Source organism: Opisthocomus hoazin, chromosome 2, assembly GCF_030867145.1.
Source record: "Opisthocomus hoazin isolate bOpiHoa1 chromosome 2, bOpiHoa1.hap1, whole genome shotgun sequence".
Lineage (NCBI taxonomy): Eukaryota > Metazoa > Chordata > Aves > Opisthocomiformes > Opisthocomidae > Opisthocomus > Opisthocomus hoazin.
This window is the reverse complement of record NC_134415.1, coordinates 67829929-67850427: the sequence shown is the minus strand read 5'-3', so window position 1 is coordinate 67850427 and position 20499 is coordinate 67829929. Positions and strand designations below refer to the sequence as shown.

The 20499-nt window shown below is 43.3% G+C and overlaps 1 protein-coding gene across 2 annotated transcripts; it reads right to left on the bottom strand.

The window, feature by feature from the left end:
- Positions 1–26: 26 nt before the first annotated feature.
- On the bottom strand, positions 27–18580 carry SLC18B1 (solute carrier family 18 member B1). Of its 2 annotated transcripts, XM_075414040.1 has the most exons (14): positions 18457–18580; positions 18000–18139; positions 16808–16903; positions 14184–14257; positions 13253–13400; positions 11439–11595; positions 9792–9928; positions 7997–8098; positions 6944–7035; positions 5694–5789; positions 4881–4955; positions 3335–3428; positions 3188–3234; positions 28–823 (listed from the first exon to the last, which is right to left on the bottom strand). In XM_075414040.1, exons 1-14 carry the CDS (start codon positions 18500–18502, stop codon positions 751–753), a joined length of 1377 nt encoding a protein of 458 aa, XP_075270155.1. In that variant the 5' UTR covers positions 18503–18580; the 3' UTR covers positions 28–750. The 2 variants fall into 2 exon arrangements, with proteins under 2 accessions (XP_075270156.1, XP_075270155.1); XM_075414041.1 differs by lacking the exon at positions 5694–5789 and having other exon boundaries at positions 27–823.
- Positions 18581–20499: the final 1919 nt, after the last annotated feature.

The following is a 20499-nucleotide window of genomic DNA, read 5'->3' as shown; positions in this document are numbered from 1 at the left end:
GGCAATTAGTACAAACATTCCAGGTGGCATTTATTAGTAAAATAGATCTCACACACACCAAGCTGAGTCTTCTAATATAATACAAACATACACACATGATGCCAAGACTCCTCCAGGACTGAATATCAGTTAGTTCTGTATAGAGACGTTTAGTCTTCTCTTCATTATCTTTGCCTCCCATCTTCAGGCACTTTCAAGATAATACAAGTACTGGTAGACATAAAGTCTTTTAGACTCTTGTTGTCCAAGAAAATTCACAAAACTTAGGAAAAAAAGTTGCATTATTGGAAACAATATTGTGCTTAATGCTTTGTTATTTCAAATTCCGTTTCAACATATTATGTTATCAAAGTACTACAAAATGATGAACTTTCTTGAAAACAATACAGAAAATCATGATAGCATAATAGTAGCTTTACCCAAGGATAATGCACCGCAGGCTCATTTATAGAACCAGACATTTGAAAACACATCTCCACACACAGTGGTGCACTGTATGTGGAACACAATTAAACAGGCTATCATCTGAAGATTACTCATCACTTCAGCCAATCCACACAAGGAATTCCAAAAGAAAGGCAGTCAGTGTTTAGTGTTTCAAAACAGTAACGCAGCTACAACTAAATCACAAACGGTTTTTCACTAAGAGATCATGTATCCCAGCTCCAGAATAATGAAACACTGTTAAGTCCACTCATCTCAACGCTAGGTTAAACCACAATAGTAAACAGAGAATTGAAAGTATGTCTGCTATGTTTCACCACCCATGAGATGAGTTCTTTCTTCACTATTACCAGGGGGATTTTGCAGGCTGGAACTGGAACTGTTTACATAAGGAAAAGAACAGGAGAGAAGAAACAGGTTTAATATTCTCTAGACAATTCTATGCAATACCAACATTACAGCAAAAATGCCACACATTACATGGAAAGAGCTAAGTGGATCACTGGATTTGGTTCCCCACTACTGCACAAAACCATGTACTATTGCTTTCACACCTATCATTTCACAGAACCACAGAATGGTTTGGGTTGGAAGGGACCTTTAAAGGTCATCTAGTCCAACCCCCCTGCAATGAGCAGGGACATCCACCACTAGATCAGGTTGTTCAGAGCCCCGTCCCACCTGGCCTTGAACGTTTCCAGGGACGGGGCATCTCCCACCTCTTTGGGCAACCTGGTCCAGTGTTGCACCACTGTCATCGTAAAAAAATCTCTTCCTCATATCCAGTCTAAATGTACCCTCTTTTAGTTTAAAACCATTACCCCTTATCACAGAATATATCACAGAATAGTAGGGGTTGGAAGGGACCTCTGTGGGTCATCTAGTCCAACCCCCCTGCCGAAGCAGGGTCACCTACAGCAGGCTGCACAGGACCTTGTCCAGGCGGGTCTTGAATATCTCCAGAGAAGGAGACTCCACAACCTCCCTGGGCAGCCTGTTCCAGTGCTCCGTCACCCTCAGAGGGAAGAAGTTCTTCCTCATGTTCAGACGGAACTTCCTGTGCCTCAGTTTGTGCCCATTGCCCCTTGTCCTGTCACTGGGCACCACTGAAAAGAGCTTGGCCCCATCCTCCTGACACCCACCCTTCAGATATTTGTAGGCATTTATAAGGTCCCCTCGCAGCCTTCTCTTCTTCAGGCTGAACAAGCCCAGTTCCCTCAACCTCTCCTCGTAGGGGAGATGCTCCAGTCCCCTCACCATCCTTGTAGCCCTCCGCTGGACTCTCTCCAGTAGCTCTTCATCTTTCTTGAACTGGGGAGCCCAGAACTGGACACAGTACTCCAGATGAGGCCTCACCAGGGCAGTGTAGAGGGGAAGGAGAACCTCCCTTGTCCTGCTGGCCACACTCTTCTTGATGCACCCCAGGATCCCATTGGCTTTCTTGGCAGCCAGGGCACACTGCTGGCTCATGGTTAACCTGTAGTCCACCAGGACACCCAGGTCCCTCTCCACAGAGCTGCTCTCCAGCAGGTCCACCCCAAGCCTGTACTGGTGCATGAGGTTGTTCCTCCCCAGGTGCAGGACCCTGCACTTGCCCTTGTTGAACCTCATCAGGTTCCTCTCTGCCCAGCTTTCCAGCCTATCCAGGTCACGCTGAATGGCAGCACAGCCTTCTGGTGTATCTACCACACCTCCCTTGTACTATCGCAACAGGCTGTGCCAAATAGTTTGTCCCCATACTTCTTATAAGCCCCCTTTAAGTACTGGAAGGCTGCTATAAGGTGTTCCCGCAGCCTTCTCTTCTCCAGGCTGAACAGCCCCAAGTCCCTCAGCCTTTCCTCACAGGCCCTCCGTTCATTTTTGTGGCCTCCTTTTACTCCGCTCCAACAGGTCCATGCCTGTCCTGTGCTGAGGGCTCCAGAGCTGGATGCAGGACTCCAGGTTAGGTCTCACCAGAGTGGAGTAGAGGGGTAGAATCATCTCCCTCGACCTGCTGGCCACCCCTCTCTCAGTGCACCCCAAGATATGGTTGGCCTTCTGGGCTGCAAATGCACATTGTTGTCTCACATCCAACTTTTCATCCACCAGTATGCCCAAATCCTTCTCGGCAGGGCTGCTATCAACCCCTTCATCCCCCAGCCAGTATTAATACCGGGGTTGCAGGTGCAGGACCTTGCACTTGGCCCTGTTGAATCTCGTGAAGTTCACATGGGCCCACTTCTCAAGCTTGTCCAGGTCCCTCTGGATGGCATCCTGTCCCTCAGGTGCATCAACTGCACCACTTGGCTTGCTGTCATCTGCAAATTTGCTGAGGGTGCACTCAATCCTACTGTCTACATTGTTGGTAAAGATATTAAACAGAACTAGTTCCCATATGGACCCCCGAGGGACACCACTCGTCACTGATCTCCATCTGGATATTGAGCCGTTGACCTCCACTCTCCGAATGCAATCATCCAGCCAAATGCAGCTCACAGACACCCTCCTGGAGGAACAATCAGTAGGGTCTGCTCTTTAATGCCACAGTGCTGCTGTTTGTATAGAACAGGCATTGCCTGGTTTAGGTCTCTGTTTAGGTCAGTAGGATTTAGGAAAGCAGACAGACAAAGTATTTAAGCAATTTTTTACTGCTCATCTTGTCATTCATTATCAGGTCAGTGAAGAAGAAAAAATGGAAGCACTGCTTTCAAAGGTTTGCTTTACATGGCTGCAAGTAAAAAAAGGAATAAATATCTCAGCATACCTTCTCCTTGTTGCCTCAGTGATATAGAATATTCCAGCTGCAAGACCCTTTGAGGAAACAGTCAGTTACAATTGTAATAATAATAATGTTATGCAATAGCTCATAATTGCAATGGATACAAAAAGCAAAAAACTTGTAATTACTTACACTTAACAGTGCCCATCCTCCTAGGATGGCTGAAGCCCATTCAAAACCCAGTTTTTCATTTAGAAACCCTCCCAGAGTAGGACCTGCAAATGCCCTGCAACAAAATAAAATGAGGCACTGGCATCCCAAACAAAAAACATATCAAATTCTCAGAGAACTTTTTTATTGTGTTTTGCAGCCTCCTTCCATTCTTTCTCCTTTGTCAACAAAGAGATCATCTATCACAGACCTAACTTCCCTATAATCCACAATAAGTATTAATTCCTTGTTTGCCATGGCCCCAATAAACCTGTCTAGTTACCTTCTCATCTGGAAATAGCACCTACATCGGAAAGCTGAATGCACTCTTTTCTGTATCTGGAATGCCTTAGAGGCCCCATTAAGGACTAACAGGGCATCTACACCAATCAATTCTATCATAAAAGAAATTCCAATTCTCCTCCCTCAAACTGTAAACCTTCCAAACTTCAAGACAAAAGAGTGATGGACATAGGCAGGTAGTGAGGCACGTTGTGACAGACGCGGTCACTGCAAGGTTGAGTTGTATGTAACTGCCCTGCACCTTCAAGCCTGTCTAAAAATGCTGTGAAAGGTTATGCAGCTGCTGTCAATTTATGAAAGGCCTTACATGATATGGTGTCTCACTACAGAAAGGGTCAAAACTATATAAAAATGGAAAAACTTCCTTGAAGCTTGCTTAAAAAACCAGGTTTGATAACAGCATAAAACTGGAGTTTGGTAACTTCGTACTACCTGTATCTGTACTGAACCCCACACCAAATAAATAGGACAGACAGAACTTCAATTAGCTTGGAAAAAACAGTACAAAATTTGTACCACTGAAACCCACCTGCAGCCACAGCGGACTACAAAGACAGATAAAATAATCCTGGAAGTGGCTGTCAACAGGGGGGCTCTGTCACTTCCCACTGAATGACAACTCCGAAGGGTTACTTGGCCAGTAGCACCTTTCACTCATTTCTGTGACAACCACCAGGTAATAAACACAGACACACTCTGCTAAGCTATGCAAACACAGACCTTAAATAATGGCTGTGACTGAAAGAGAAGAGAAAATTCTACCCTAAACTGTCACAGATAAAAGGAGGAAATTGGAAAATTAAAAAGGGAGAACAGTATTAGTGAAGAGCAGATACCTTCCAGCTTACTCCATGTGGGTGGACTTGGCTTTGTAAAAAAATTAGGGTCCACCTCTCTCTGTATTAAGTATTAAATATTTCAGTGACAACAAAAATGACCACACAAAGCGCAAGCTAACATCCACTCTATCACTGCAGCTCTTTGATATGCAGGGCAACACTTCCAATTTCAAGGAAGACAAGTTCAGAGTCCATTCACTTTGTTGGGTAAAAAGCTTTGTTTTAACATGTCCACCAGGCACCTGTTTAGCAAGAATCGTCTGAGTCAAGGTCAACACAATGACTGCAACGCAAGACTTCTGGTTGTAACGCAGCACGCTTTCGTGTGGCAATAGCGTAGAACAACCGAATGCTCACAGCTTACAATAACGTGACGGTATACCTACCCAAGGGACCACATGGCATTGAAGAGCCCAGACACCAGTCCCAGCAGACCCAGACCTTCCTCAAATCCACTCTCACTGCAGAAAGACAGACCAGTTAGAGCAGTACAACACATTATTGTGTCTCAGTCTATAGCCTTCCCCTATAGAGAGGCTTTTTCCCTCCTTTTAATTTACACACAACATAAATAGTTCACAAGCAGAAGCATACAGTGGAATAATTTCTGTTTACCTGGTACTTTCTTCTTGGCTGCCTCTCTGGAGGATTGCAGGGCTACTCCTCATCTCTAATGTCTTCCGAGTGAGATTCCTAACATCAAACCATCGCTCATTCCCCATGTTTCATACGGCAAGTGTAAAACAGTGACAGGTGGCTTTTAAGCAGGAAAGACCTTGTTCCAAGAGGAACATATCAGTAAGAGTAAATCAAGACCCTTCTAGGTCATCACTGTCAAGCCACATCACAGATGTTGTACTTTGAGCACGTATGATCCCTATAAGTGCAGCTGTTAAAGTCGATGCAGTCTGAAAATCCATGGAAAACTGCTACAAGACCCAAAGTCTGATGGACTTAGATGTGTTCACAGTATTGAGGCACACATTTTCAAAATCACATTTGGAGTATAATGACTAGGGTGCTCAGTCAGAAAAAACTGAGATGGAAGAGTAGTGGAAGCATTTAAGTGTTACTCACTGCCTTTGTCTCAAAAAGGGGGAAAAAAGCCACACTAAAACCCCACTTCACATTCACCCCTGAAAATTAGTTGCAGTTTCCTACTGTTAGTAACATGAAAGATGCTGGACCAAATTACTTACTATGCACAGTGCAGTACCTCTGGAAACACTGGGATAGCACTCATGCCAATGGAAAAGCCAACCAAAACCAGCACTAACACAAACATCCACAGCTGACTGAAAAAGAGGCATTTAAAAGAAGTTAGCTGCTGAAGACTCTTTTGAAGTAAGGACCCCATATGACTGAAGGCTGTTGTATCAGCTCTCCATGCCTGACCAGAAAACTAGGTTTCTTGAAGCCAGAAAGAACTCCACTTTAAGTGAACACGAGGACTTGAAAAATACAGTTCTATGCTTAAAAACAACTTTGTAAAAGAATTTGAAAATTCTGTGCTCGAATTAAATATTTCTTTATCAAATGCAGTTCATTTTAAGAGAAGCAGATAGAAAAGAGCTACACAGACAAGCTTAACTCAGCAATACGTATGTCCAAGCTCCAGAGTTGTTTTGTTGCACAAGTGAAGGATTTTGCAGCTAAAATTTTGTAGCCCAATACATTATAACCAAATAGAGTTAGCTAAAGAAAAGAATGTTGAAAATTATACTGATTCCTTTCTCGCACCTCAAACGTGTGGTCTTACCAGTTTCAAACGTACAATCTTCTTTAAAAATTAGACATCTAGGATGAAGGAGTTGACTAATTCTGCACATTGGCAAGCCTATCATCATCTGTAACAGAGTACATAATCTAGGACAAGAGGAGTGTACAGCTGTTTTGTGAACGCAGCAGAGTTCTGCTGTGAATTAACTTGACAGACACGGCAATGCAGTGTTCTGGTGCAACAGACATTGTCTTTACTTAGGTAGCTGAAAACAAAGCTGTAATCTGGCATTTTCCTCAGTAAGCTATATACAGAGGAAGAAAAATCAATATTGCTGCACAGCCATGTAAATAAAACCCATATTTAAGAAATACCAGTGAAATAGAGAAAATTGAAAAATAAGAGAACTTTTTTTTGCTGCACTGGAAATCCCACAGGACTGGGAGGAAAGGAAACGAAAAAGCAGCATTCTTCCCACCACACAAACATTAGCAAACACAGTAACAGTAAAAAGCAAAAGAAAAGGATCTATTCTACAAAGCTGTAATATCTCCATTTTCAGATGCTTCCACTGCTTTACATTCATAGGCTCACATTAGAAGTTAGAAAAAAACCTGTTTCATGGTCAGAGGTGCTAATTTTAGACTTGTGGACACATGACTATGGTCATGACTGCTATCACAAAACTATCACATAAGGGGACAGGTTCAAGAAGAGGCAGTTCTATACCCGTCAATGTGCAGTACAGGAGCAGGTCCTAACATGAAAAAGCACACTGCTGTCATCAAGCCTCCAGATACCAGCAGCCACTTCCTGAGGTACTGTGAAAGAAATGGAAGCTGTATGTAATTTACAGCTGTGAACTATTTCGTCTTTCTTAATACCCCTCTTCTAAATCTTCATCTCCTGAAATGTATGGCTCCTGTAGAGACCATCATTACACACAGACTGGGAATTCACAATTTCTCTGCCAGTTCTGAACACTAGGAAGAAACACTGAATTTGTGTTTCCTCACCACCAATGCAATCACTGGCAGCAGCTGCTTAATACACAGATTTCTTCAGGATGCCAAGTCGTGGCGCTTCTCTGCTAACAAAGTATTTTAGGTCTTACTCTTCCTTACCATAAGAAATATCACGTAGCATTGCATGTAATTCTCATGTACAAAGGCCATTATTAGTTTGTGTCAGGAAAGAAGCAGTGTCAGAAAACTGCCACTGTCCTTCACGCACAGCATTCAAAGTGTAGGCTTCCTTGGTCAATCAGCAGTGGCTGTCAACCAGGCAGTTTTAGGTGTATCACTGTCAAAGTCTCTTTCTATGGTGCAGTTCAGAGCTAGAGAACCATAGTCAGTCAGTGTGCTGATCGAATTTGGATATTACACTTTTTAAGAAACAAAGTCAATAGAGCGAACCAGAACCTCTTTACTCCTTTTTCTCAAAAGCTGCTTAAACTAGTTGTGGACATAACTGGGACATGTTTTCCTACTCTCCATTCCATATTGGCTGGAACTAGATTGTGCTTAGTCCACTGGAAAAGCTCAAATTGTTTCAACTACAGGATACTTGCCCAAAATAGTAAAGCATGTCAGACATTACCTGGACCTTGCAAAAGAGACCTTCAATTTGGCAGTGACACCTTGCACTTGCAAGGTCCTGGGAGACAGATCCTTTTAGAGGACCAGGCCTACATCCATCACTTCAATATAAGAAGTCATCCAGTCTCAACTAAGTGCACAGAGTGCTTTACCAACCCTGCACAAACAGCAAGATAGTACTCACTGGCAGTTTGTCACTTAGGAGTCCAAGAAGGGGAGAAGACAGGGAATACGAGAGAGCCAAACTGAGGAATACCAAGCCCACGTAACCAGCTGGGAGTTTGAACTATGGGAAGGAAGACAAATAAAACAAAAAAACCCCCAATACAACAAACCACATATGCTACATTCATTAAAGGACAATCCAAGAAACACATTTCAGGTCAAAACACTGAAACGCATGATTTTAAGTATTTTACTGACACTATGCAGAGGTTTTTCAAGTATTCGAAGTCATCAGCAGAGCTCCAGTTTCCTTCACTTATATTTCTAGGCATGTAGTGACAACACCTGACACAACTGTAATCAGACAAAGCCTAAATAATTTCAGAAGGAACACTATGCTAAGTCCGTATACCAGCACACTGAATTCTAACATTAATATCTGGCACATTTGAAACAGACACTTCAGACACTGAAAATTAGGTGGATTCAGTCTTTACCTCTCCAATCCAGTTTTATTTTCACTTAGAAAAGCATAAATACTGCAGTCCTCCACTGCAGTCCTCCACTGCTAATCAGTGCATCTCAAAAGTAAGCAGCGCTATAAAACACAGCTCCGGCTTTTCAACCAAAGGAGGACTTTCATAAGAATGAGTAAGAGGCTTTTTGCTAACACCCTGAGGTCTACATTTTCCTAATGCAGAGTCACATTTCTGTATTGAAATAAAACGTGTAATGAACCAAAAGTGTACTAGTGTCTCAAATGAGTGCTTTAATGACCAGTTAGAAGGAATTCCAAGATGTTTCATGAGGCATGGGCTACATAAACATTCACTCTTTTTTGCCATATTGCAAGCACACCATAATAACTCTAATTTAGTGGTTAGAACACCTTGCCAAGTAGGCTACAGCCCTTTCACAGCAAGTAGCTGTTAGCACACAGCAGAGGCAAAGCAGAAGAGCCACACCAGCGTGCAGTACTCTACAGTGGGATAATCACAGATCCCTCCAGGGTGGTGGAAGACATACATTCACATCTTCACTAATGGAAGATGTTAGCACCAAGTCTCCTCCACCCTGGATGAGTGCTCTAAATGCTGGACTAGACAGAAGAAAAGTAGAAGCACTACAACCTGTGAAATGCTATTCCTTGGAAAACAATTAATAAATAAATCACTCAAAAAGCACTGTTTAATTTCACACAGGAACAGAATCATAAACTACTTACTTCAAATTCATTACCATAAACACCATGGGGAAAATAAATAAATAAATACAATTAAGTAGGAAACAAATATTAAAATAATAAAAATAAATAAGTAAAAAGCATTTGCCTTTTTAACAAGTAAGTGAAGAAGTCAGCTGGCAGGCTACATAGTTGAAATCAGTTTAATTTTGGCATTGTTGTAAAAGAACACAGGGCTGTGACATCATGTCCCCAAAACCAAATATCCACATCAAGAGGTATAATGCTGTGACAGCTGCAATTTTACAGAATTTGCTTTCAGAAAGGAGGAAGAAGTCCCTAGTTCACAAAACCAGCTGCTATGCCCTGTTCAGAGAAGGTACACTGCAGCTGAAAGCAAATTCAGTGGAAAAAGCATGTGTTTTAAAGGCCCTACATTTCCTCATTCTCAAAGCTATCGAGACCCAGCAGCAACAGATGGTGTAAACTGTGGAAATCGAATTATTAAGAGTTAATTAAAGCAGTGTAGTTGCATAAGGCTCAATTTTGTTTGGGATATTTAAACCACATTTATAACCAGTTACTTACTATTTAGCAAGTCCAGACTTCCCTGCACGTTAGCAGGACTTACCTTCTTTAGGATAAATAGAGACATTGTGGGATCCAAAAAGCCCAAGCACGCACTTAGAGAAAATATAGTAAGACAGAGAAGCAAGACTTTCGGCAGAAGAATGAGCTTCCAAAAGGAGTCCTTGCTAGGGAGCGAATCTGTTTCAAGAGAAAAGGGGGGGAAAATTGCATTATTTTCAGCAGCATAAGCTCATGATTGATCTTCTTCAGAAAAGAAATTACTATTTCCCTTTTTCTAGTCCTAATACTCGTTATCTAACAAATGAAAGTCAATAGTAGACTATTACGCACCATACTACTTTTTGTATTATAAACCCACATTTGACAGGTGAATAAAAGTACACAATTTAGATTCCAACACTGCAAATCTCCAACCTGAGAAGAACAAAAACATGTACTATTCCCAATTATGTGAAAATATAGTTACTTCTCTGCTAGCCCTTATACAACAAAAATCTCATGGATATATCTCAACTTAAAATAAACACATGCACGCGTGCATGGACCATTCATATCCAATCAGAGAAACATGATTTCAAAGCAAAATAAAAAGGTTGCTATTTATCAGTTGAGATCTGTTTTTAAGCAACTAGTCATTTGGGTCTCCTACATGTTCAATTTGTACTCCAGATAGGAAGCTTCTTTCAGTTGTCCCGCTTTGGTGTCATTTCTAAGTCACACTCCCTTCCCGATGCTGATGGTGCTTTAATAGTTGAATGTGGTCTCAAAGTACGCACAGAACTAAAGATCATTCATTAGCATCCACCAGCTCAGAGCTAACATTTAATGTAGTTTCAAATTGGCCAGCAATATCATGATTCCATACAATTTCAGAGCTCGGGGAGGTCGGGGGGAAGCCAACAGTAGCAGCACATGGTTAACCACTGTAAGTTTCTTCTAAAAGCCAATATATATTAAGTCGTTCCCCAATGTCTTCATATTTATAGGAAAAAAAATGAAAAAAAGGCCATTGTATTTTAAAGTTGCTATTTTTTTCTAGAAAAGACTAACAGAACTGTAACCTTGCAATCACAATCTTGTGTGAAGACTTGTCTTTAAGTTAACTTTCTGTCCTAGCAGGAGCATCTAAAATTTAACAAAATTTATATTACCTCCAGCACTTCAGTTAAACCCCTCGTTCATGAATTTTAATATTATTTCATGTTAATCAGCTCTTGAATCATTCAGTACAAATAAACTTATTTTGTTCTCCCTATAATTTGGGTTTTTTTCCTCCACTATTGATCCCTCAAACATGTCAAGCTCTCTTGTTTTAGGCAAAACCTATCTTCAGCTTTTCTTTAGCTAGCTGCCATGACAAGCTGATACCAAGCAGACACAACTGATCCTTTAGAAGCCCTGAAGCTAAAGAGACAAAAGGAAACAAAAATTTATTTCTTTTCACTTCCACATAGAGTTCTGGGTGTTTGCAGAAATGGGCATGAGGTGTTGGATTCAGTCCAGGCCATCTGCACGGATTAATTTTAGATTGTATTAAAACATGGGCCTGATCAAGATCACAAGTTAATTGAGCTGGAGCTTTGCCCACTGAGTTGGATCAGACTACAGAAACTGATATTTTTCTAAAACACAGTTATATATATGAGAAATTAAGGTGAGTGAAGAGGCCAGGAAGAAGGGTGCTTACCGTATTTTGGTAATATGCACATATTCACAGGCACCAAGACCAACACTACGCATCCCAGTGTAATGAAAGGGACCTTGTAACCAAACGATTGGTACAAAAAACCACCTACAGGCGGGCCCAGCACCAGTCCAAGTCCTGTAAAAATTTCAAGGCTGCCCTAAAGGATGAAAAGGAAAGCAAGCAAAAAAAAAAAAAAGTCAGTATGCTGAGAAACTCCAGTGCAACAATAAAAGCAATCCATTTTTCTGAGGAGCAGTACAACGTAGTCAGGCTAGTGAAAAGGAAAAGGCACGGCATCACCAAGGGGGATAACGGCTAGTAGCAGCAAGGTGGGCTGAAAACCGGTACCAAAAGGGTAAGGAGAGGAAAAGTGTTTTTTGGTATTTAGCACTATCAACAAGGGTAATGAAAAGCAAGGCTGAAAATCCCTCATCCATTCCTTCAGGCTTTATGATTTTACCACGGGATGCACCTTGCTTCAACTGATCAGCTCTTCCTTCTGCCTCCTGCCTCTGCCACCACCACGAGCAGAGCTTGTAGTAACAAGAACTCTCCATCACGTCCATTTAAGGACAGTAAGTCAACACAAACGAATTTGAAAAGCTTTTATTCTCATGCAGGACAAGATATTAGAGTATATAGCATGGCAAACAGACCAATATTTAAAAGCGATCTGTCTTCTGACAGCACCCTTTCCAGATTTTAAATGAAGGCAGCTACCAAGCCATAGCTGTGTAGCATTTCTGATTGTGGTCTTGAGGTGACCTTCATCACCGCATATCGTTTTCAGCTATGTGTCATGTTTATCATGCTGCCAACACAGAATTTCATTTAAGACTTATTATAAGATAGATAACTAAGTCCCTTTAAGTCAAGGTTACTCTACCTACCTGTTTAAATTACATTTTAAAAATTTACAAACAGGAAACCTTAACCTTATTGACTGAATAAATCCAAAACATGATTACAGTGTATAGCCTGCTTTCCAAAGAAATTGACAGCTCCTCACTGCTCATACAGTATGTAGGTTTTTTTCCTAGTCATTTATTTACAGAAGTATACAGCTTAACTACAATATTAATAAAAGCATCAATTTATCCAATTCTATTAAATGTTCCGAAGGATGTTCTTAACATTTGTTCACTCATTAAAATTTAACCCAGTTATTTCTGTCAGTCTATATTTGACCTGAAACCAGAATTTACTGAAAAAGAAAAACCAGCATTTTAATAACACAAAACTTCTTTTTTCCTAACACCATAAAAACCAACTAAATAAGGGTAATATCTCTGGTTGAAATAAATCATTGATGACCAGAAATAGTGCCCTCCAGACTTCAAGAAGTTCTAGCTCTCCTCTTCTCAAACAACATTTTCATCAATAGATTAGAAAAAATAAACCAAATTGTTTCCAGTTTTGCATCTTTCAGTCATTTCAATCAACACTATTTGAATTAATCAAATTCTTTGCATCAATGCACATGGATTCTTACCATCCATGTAGAGGTCATTAAAAGTTGCAATAGTATTTGAATAGTCTGATTTAACTGAAGAGATAACTACTGCCATCAAAACTCGGCTCTCTTCAAAGCACAAGCAACTAACACATACTGCTTAATTTATATCTAACTGAAGTTATGCTAAGGTGTAAACTTGCTCTAGGATTGTGATTCCAGGTTACAAACAAACACTATGTGAAGATTTCAAACATGCATGCATAGGAGACAGCACATTTTTTCCTCCTGGTTTTAGGCTATCTACTGGTAATTTATCATAATGCAGGCATTTAGCTGTAACACTGGTTTTTGCACTTACCAGGACAGTAGCTATATTATTGGGAAATGCCTTTGCAAGGATTGAAAATGATGCTGTCATCGCTGCTGCAAAACCTGCTGCATCCATTGCTCTTACTAAAAAGCACAAACCAATGAACATTGGTCCACTTGGCACCTTGTCCAGCATTCTGAAAAAAAAAACAAACCCAAATAGTAAATGGAGATCTCTCAGGATGCAACAAGCCATCTACTAAAGGCCCTGGAGCATCACTTCTTACTCATTAAAGCACACAGTTATAAGACACTCAATGCCTTCTATTGCCACATCTTTTTGAATCACACAGGGGAAGTAATTCAAACTCTACCAAACTATTTCTGGCAGCTTTCTCCTCTTCCCCTTTCTTTGGTGGTGAAAAGAACACAAAAAACCTAACTTGTGAAAAACTCCAATGCCATCTTCTGTTGTATTTCACAGCTTTCCCAAGCAACTGTGTAAGGAGTCTGATGAAATGAGTTACAACTACCTAATAAGAGCTTCCTTCATTATTAATAAAACTTTTATTTTGCTAAAAGGAGTGGCTTAGCTTCTCTGCCTGCCAGGCAAAGCTTCTCATTTCTACTCTGTATTTTTAAGAAAATAATAATTAAAACATTAGGCATAAATAGTTCCCTTTTGCTGCACTTTGACAGACTTCTTGCTGTTCATCAGCTGAGGTAGTTATTTAAATATGTAGAACCTTCCTCCTTTGCTTTCAAAGTACTAAACAGGCTCTGAAACTACTAAATGGGAGAAGCGTTCGTTCTGCTTTGCAAGGGATAGATAAAAAGTAAAGATGCAAAAAGTTAGGTGACGTAACCAACACCCGAAAGATGCCCAAGAGTTTCCAGTTCTGTTTTGTGGCCATCTTTCCATATGGGTGAAAATGATTAGAAGACAAATACAACGAAATCAACCAACAAAAATTACTCACCCAAACAGAATGGTCACACATCCCGAAACAAACATCCCTGCCACAAACATGAATTTTGCTCCAATACGTGTAAGCTGTAAATTACATACCATTTTCATGTTATTATTTCAAGCCTAGATCAAAAATCTTTCAAAGTTACTGTTAAGAAATGAAAACATTATGGGCATTTTATAGCATATGTAACTAGAAGATCCAGAGACACTGCTCCTGCTGGTGTGCCTTCATGCAACACTGAACCTAAAAATATTCTAAACGGTTAAGTGACTTAACCCAGTTTTCAGAACGGTAAGACAATGGTGCAGTTAACTATTTCACAGTGCTGCTCTGCAGCTTCTGCAGAGCAGCAGCAGTTCACAGCACTATTCCCCATTATAAACAAACAGGAGACAATACATCCCTCCTCCAGCACTGTCAGTGATGCCAAGTCAGCAATACCTGTTATGTATATGACTCAGAAGAGTCAACAGAAGCTGATTTTAAAGCAAATTTACCACTATCTTCAATAGCGCAAAGCTTTGGCATAGGAAGCACAGTAGCTTCAGGCTTCCCCATTCATTATCAGGAACAGGACTCCACCTTTCCTCAGTTCAGACTCCATCACTAGGGTGAAGGATGACAAGAGGCATGCATGCTGTAAAGCTAACTCAATCCCGGAACAAAGTACATCTCAACTAATGCCATGCTGTCCCCCAAGGACGACAGGTATTCCAGATTCTTTTCTCGCTCAGGCCTGGACAAAGTCTCTGTGTTTCAGCCATTATTACTAAAGCCCACATTTTGCAGAGTTTCACAGAAACCCTCAGGGTTTCTGATTGCTGGGCTGTCCACCTCTATTGGTGGTCACTTTACCTGTCTGCAGCGAGGATGGTGCGCTCGCTCTCTCTCTCCCCTGCAAAGTACTTGGTGAGGGCTGTGCCATAGTTGAATGCCACGGCAGACACCAGGACTGGACTTACCAACGGCACGTGTGTGACACCTGGATGAGCCACCTCACCATCAGGGAAAATCAGTCACCATGAGGTCAGCAAAGAGACTGCCCAGCCAAAGAAAGAGAAGACTGTGAAAGTGCAGCAGCCCCAACTTAGGGTATGATCCTGAGAAGCCCTAGCCAAAAATGCATGGACAGCGGTGCTCCAGCATCTAAACAAACAAACTGTTATATAATATACACGCAGATGACACCAAGTTGGGTGGGAGTGTTGATCTGCTCGAGGGTAGGAACGGTCTGCAGAGGGATCTGGACTGGCTGGATCGATGGGCCAAGGTTCAACAAGGCCAAATCCCGGGTCCTGCACTTGGGTCACAACAACCCCATGCAACACTACAGGCTTGGGGATGAGTGGCTGGAAAGCTGCCCAGCGGAAAAGGACCTTGGGGTGTTGATCGACAGCCGGCTGAACACGAGCCAGCAGTGTGCCCAGGTGGCCAAGAAGGCCAACGGCATCCTGGCTTGTGTCAGGAATAGTGTGGCCAGCAGGAGTAGGGAGGTGATCGTGTCCCTGTACTTGGCACTGGTGAAGCCGCATCTCGAGTACTGTGTTCAGTTTTGGGCCCCTCACTACAAGTAGGACATTGAGGTGCTGGAGTGTGTCCAAAGAAGCACAACGAGGCTGGTGAGGGGTCTCGGGAACAACTCTTACAAGGAGCGACTGAAGGAACTGGGGCTGTTTAGTCTGGAGAAGAGAAGGCTGTGGGGGGACCTTACTGATCTCTACAGCTAGCTGAAAGGAGGCTGTAGTGAGGCAGGTGTTGGTCTCTTCTCCCAAGTAACTAGCGACAGGATGAGAAGCAATGGCCTCAAGTTGCATCAGGGAAGGTTTAGACTGGATATTAGAAAACATTTCTGTACTGAAAGAGTGGTCAGTCATTGGAACAGTCTGCCCAGGGAGGTGGCTGAGTCCCCATCCCTGGAGGTGTTCAAAAAGCTTGTAGATGTGGCACTTCAGGATATGGTTTAGTAGGAATGGTGGTGTTGGGCGGATGGTTGGACTTGATGATCTTAGAGGTCTTTTCCAACCTATGATTCTACGATTCTGTAATTTATTCGTAATTTCGCCAGCATGAGAAAAATCCTGAATCTGTGCGAGAGCTGAAGTTGCAAGAACTGGAGACATTTATCTCGTATTACTGTATAATGAAGTGGAAGGGCAAACCAAGTTAAGAAGCAGAGAGTCATAACAAGAGGAAATGTTAAGAGTAAGACAACGCACCAGAAAAGAAGGGGTATAGCTAACTAAAGAAAAAAAAAACCCCAGAAGTCAAAACACCTTAATAACAGCACCAAAAGCAAACAGAATATACAAGTAAGTGCAACAAATAAAATGGGGGATAAGGGAAAAGAGGTAAGAGGAAGGAGAACTGATCAGCAGATTACTCTGAAGAGAACAGAACAGTTAACCAGAGAAACACAACAGCTACATGTCCACCACCCTATGCTACCCTCAAGAACTTGTATTGACAAGACTTCAATCAGCTTCAGACTGACTGGGCAGGCTCCAGTTACTGCAGCCACAAGCTGCAGGAGAGCTACTGAAGAGACATATCACTTCTCAGCCTTAAAGAACTGTCTTCGTGTACCAGCCTGTGTCATCACAGAAATACGTTACAGCTTCAATTATACTTACATAATTTCCCAGGATCAAAGAAGTCGAGAAAGTGACCAAAGCAAAGCATCCAAAAATCAGGCCAACAATGGTGTTACTGGCACCTTTTTTTTCCGCCTGCAGAAAAGATCACAGCTGTGTAAAGATGGAGCTAAATTCTTGAGGTGAATAACATTCAGGTCTTGTACATTTAACTTCTTTTTTTAATTCTCTATGAGTGCAGTTACAAAGCAATTTCCATTCTCAAAGATAATAGGGGCTCATAAAGTAAACCGCAATTTAAAGGCATGTTGCACTTCTATTTAAGCTGTCTTGAATCAACGGAAAAGCAATGTTCATTCCTCAGTGACTGGAAACACTGTGCTGTTTGCTCTACTACTGAACAGGTGAACAGACTTCATACAGGTGGCTTCAGCTGGCGTGCAATGGAGCTAGCTACAAAGCTTTGATCCCTCACGTGGTGAGAGGGCAGTGAACAGAGAGATGTGTTATCTTCACTCTATCACGCCTCCCCGTAACAAGCACCAGGCAAATTTCTGACTTATCGAACTGGCAAAATACAACTACTTGGGCACAAGCAGTATGTAGGAGTATTTAGAGCAAAAGCAATCTTAACATTTCTTTGTTAATACTTGGGAACAACTTGGTGGTGAGAGAAACCAACTTCTGCTGCAAAGGCACCGTAACCATTTTTTTTCATCCTATATTTAAACACTGTATCCAATAAAAATAAACAGAGATTTTTTTTTTTTTTTTCCATCAAGTTGCTAGGTTAGGAAGTTCAACACAGGAATGATGGCCTAGCATGAATTAACAGAGAGGTAGTTATAAATAAACAGTTATTGAGTGGCTAAGGCACTGAAATGCAAGTCAGGACATGAGCAGAGTTTTAATTTTAGCTCTACTACCAAACCGCTATACAACACAGGCAAAAAACTATTTCACATCCTCAAGAATCCATCTCAGCTTCTGTCTCATATCACTAGTTCGCTGTCTGCTCTGCAGCCACAGGGAAGACGAAATTAGTCCGGGGACAGGATCCAGGTCACCGTTATACACAGTCTAATCTATTCCAGCCGGCATCAGGCTATCACTACCAATTCCCACGGATTAAAAGTCTAACTCGGAGCCTACAGTCAGCCATAAAGGTCCCAGGATGCTCCAGACATGCAAAAAACAATCCAGAGAGCAGCTGGCTAAACCGCGTGCTTACCTCCGCAGGGAAAAAGGGTCCCAGGATTGAATAGCATATCATTGAACTGAAGTTTATAGAAGCCGTCGCGGCCATCGTAAAGAGCTGATCTCTGGTGAGCCTTCTTGGCTCCTCACCGGGTGCTTCTGGCGTTCCATCTTCTTAAAGATCAAAAGAAAAAGGAAGGGAAAAAAGTATGAGGGATGATAGAGGGAAACACAGTTTGCGAGTCAGGTTTGAAAGTTAAAATCCGCACAAGACCTCTGCCCTCCCGGCGCCGGGGAACCCCCGAAGCCGCGCTACCGCTCTGCCTCACGCAGCAGCGCAGACCCCGCCGTGAAGGCGGCACGGCAGCCGCCCCGCAGCCCGCCCCCATGGCCCGCGGCACGGCGGGGCTCCTCACCCGGGGACGGACCCGCCCCCGGCAGCCGCCCCCCGGTCACCGGCGGAGAAACGCGGGGCGCCCCCCGCCTCCCACCCGGGGGCCGGTCGCTCTCCGCGCCGTCCGGCGCCCGGCTGTCCATCGGGAAGGGCCGCGATGGCCGGCGCGGTGCGGGGCGGTGCGGTACCTCCCCGCCACGCCAGCCGGCAGCGGCCGCGGGCTGGCGGGCACCGGCTCCCGGGCCAGCCCCGGGCGCCGGCACTGAGCATGCGCAGTGGTGCGGCCCGCCGGGCGGCGCGCTGCCAGGGGCGGCGGGCCGGCCGGAGCTGGGCGAGGCGGGGCGCGCAGCCTGTGCCCTCGGCGGGGAGAACCGAGGAGACGGCGGAGAAAGCTGCCGCGGGAACGGGTGGGCGTTTGCTGAACGCTCCCGTACCGCGCCTGGGCCTTGGACGGGTGTTTCCGAGAAGGCGGACGACGCGCGTTACAGAGAAGCCTCCCGAGCGTGTTGACGCAGGACCTCCGGCGGCTGTGAACGCTGCGGTACTGGGCTGCTGGGGTCCTGGGGAGCTGGGGACCCGAGAGGTACGTCCCACAGATGGCGAAGGAGGGGTCAGCCCCGGAGACTCTGCCTCGCTGCAGCTGAGGAACCCGGTTCCGTTTGCAGAAAGCGTCGCCGCTTCGGCCCAGCTTCGCCCTGTGAGGCTCCCCGGGGGCAGCTGGCAGTCGCTGTGGGACTGCCGAGTGGCCTGGTAAGCACAAGCATTCATCTGCTTTAAAAAGAGCTGTAACGCCTCTCTGTCTTCCATACCAACAAGTGATTCGGGATGGCTTCTAACACCTGGTAGACCAAGCAAGATCGATGGTCACCTACACGGCCTCTGGCAAGTTACAGGATCCACAAAACATTCAGAAGAGCTGAATGACAAGGCCGTCACAAGAGTTAATGGCTATAAACTGGCCAGGAGTAAATCCAGGCTGAAGATGAGGAGGAGGTGGTATTATCGACACATTTGGAACAAGTTCCTGTTGGGAAGGGAGGAAAGCGAGGAAGGAGATGAGGCATGAGCTGGGGATCTCTTCAAAATGTAATAAAAGACGGACCACCTATTGCTGGAAGAGAAAAAACTAATTACTTGTTAAAAGCACTATTTTAACTAGGCCACCAGCGTTCCATCTTGTCAGCAGCTGCAATATTAAGATACATAATAAGGCATTTCAGAGCAAATGTTGCCATGTACCTAACTTTAGAATCCGCCACTCCATGTGACAGGAAAAAGCAGAATAGCTTTCTTATCACAAGGTTAGGAAAGCCACAAAGAACAACAGCCACACATTCCTTTGGTGAAGCCTATTTTGACAATTTATTATGTGTGGCATATATTATGACTGTGAACTTAGAAATCCCTAAGAATTATCTTGATCTTTTCCTGTCTGCTTCTAGAAAAACACAGAAACGTAAATCCTTTTCGTAGATGCTGTCCCTTGCCCCCAAAAAAGAGGAAGAGCACTTGCAAGTCATCCTGAGTTCGGCAAAAGGATAACAAGAAAAAGGTGATATATGCAAAGCATGATACACAAATACAGCGAATAAGAGAAACTTGTAGAGAGAGATTAAAATCATGGAGAGAGAATAAAGCTTTCCTTTTGTGGCTAGAGATAGTCAATTACATTCAGGAGGTGAAATAGTCTTCAACTACTTGCGCTTTTCAGTCTAGACTCTCATTCAACAAGGTTCCGACTACTTTCAAAACTATTTCTTTTGCCAGAAGTCATAGTGGCGGCAGCAGGTATTTGGAAAAAAATTAAAACAGCTGTAATGTAACCACATGATAACCACATCCTTCAAGAGTCTAGTGCAGAATCTGTGGAAGGCAACAAAACCAGCAAACTGTGTTGTTATCATGATGTCAAAGTCTTTCTTCTTTTCAAATCGGTATTAAAATGCCATAGCTTGTCCTCCTTCCGAGACCCCAGAATGGTCTCCCCGTATCTTCTCCAGGCAGTTGAAACTCAACACAGACATCTCTTGCACTCCTGAGTGGCTGGCGGTTCCGAACCGGTACCTGGAGGTGCTTGGAAATACACATCTCCCCGCTCTGGGCTGGTGAGCAGGACTTCTGTGGATACAGGGCAAGAAAA

What these genes read in the sequence shown, in the direction of transcription:
- SLC18B1 (XM_075414040.1), bottom strand. Translation starts at nt 18,502, where the DNA reads ATGGACAGCCGGGCGCCGGACGGCGCGGAGAGCGACCGGCCCCCGG. An exon ending in ATAATATAGCTACTGTCCTG is followed by an intron (nt 11,596 to 13,252) that starts GTAAGTGCAAAA and finishes TTCATCCTTTAG; the next exon opens with GGCAGCCTTGAAATTTTTAC. An exon ending in GTGCATATTACCAAAATACG is followed by an intron (nt 9,929 to 11,438) that starts GTAAGCACCCTT and finishes CTCTTGAAACAG; the next exon opens with ATTCGCTCCCTAGCAAGGAC.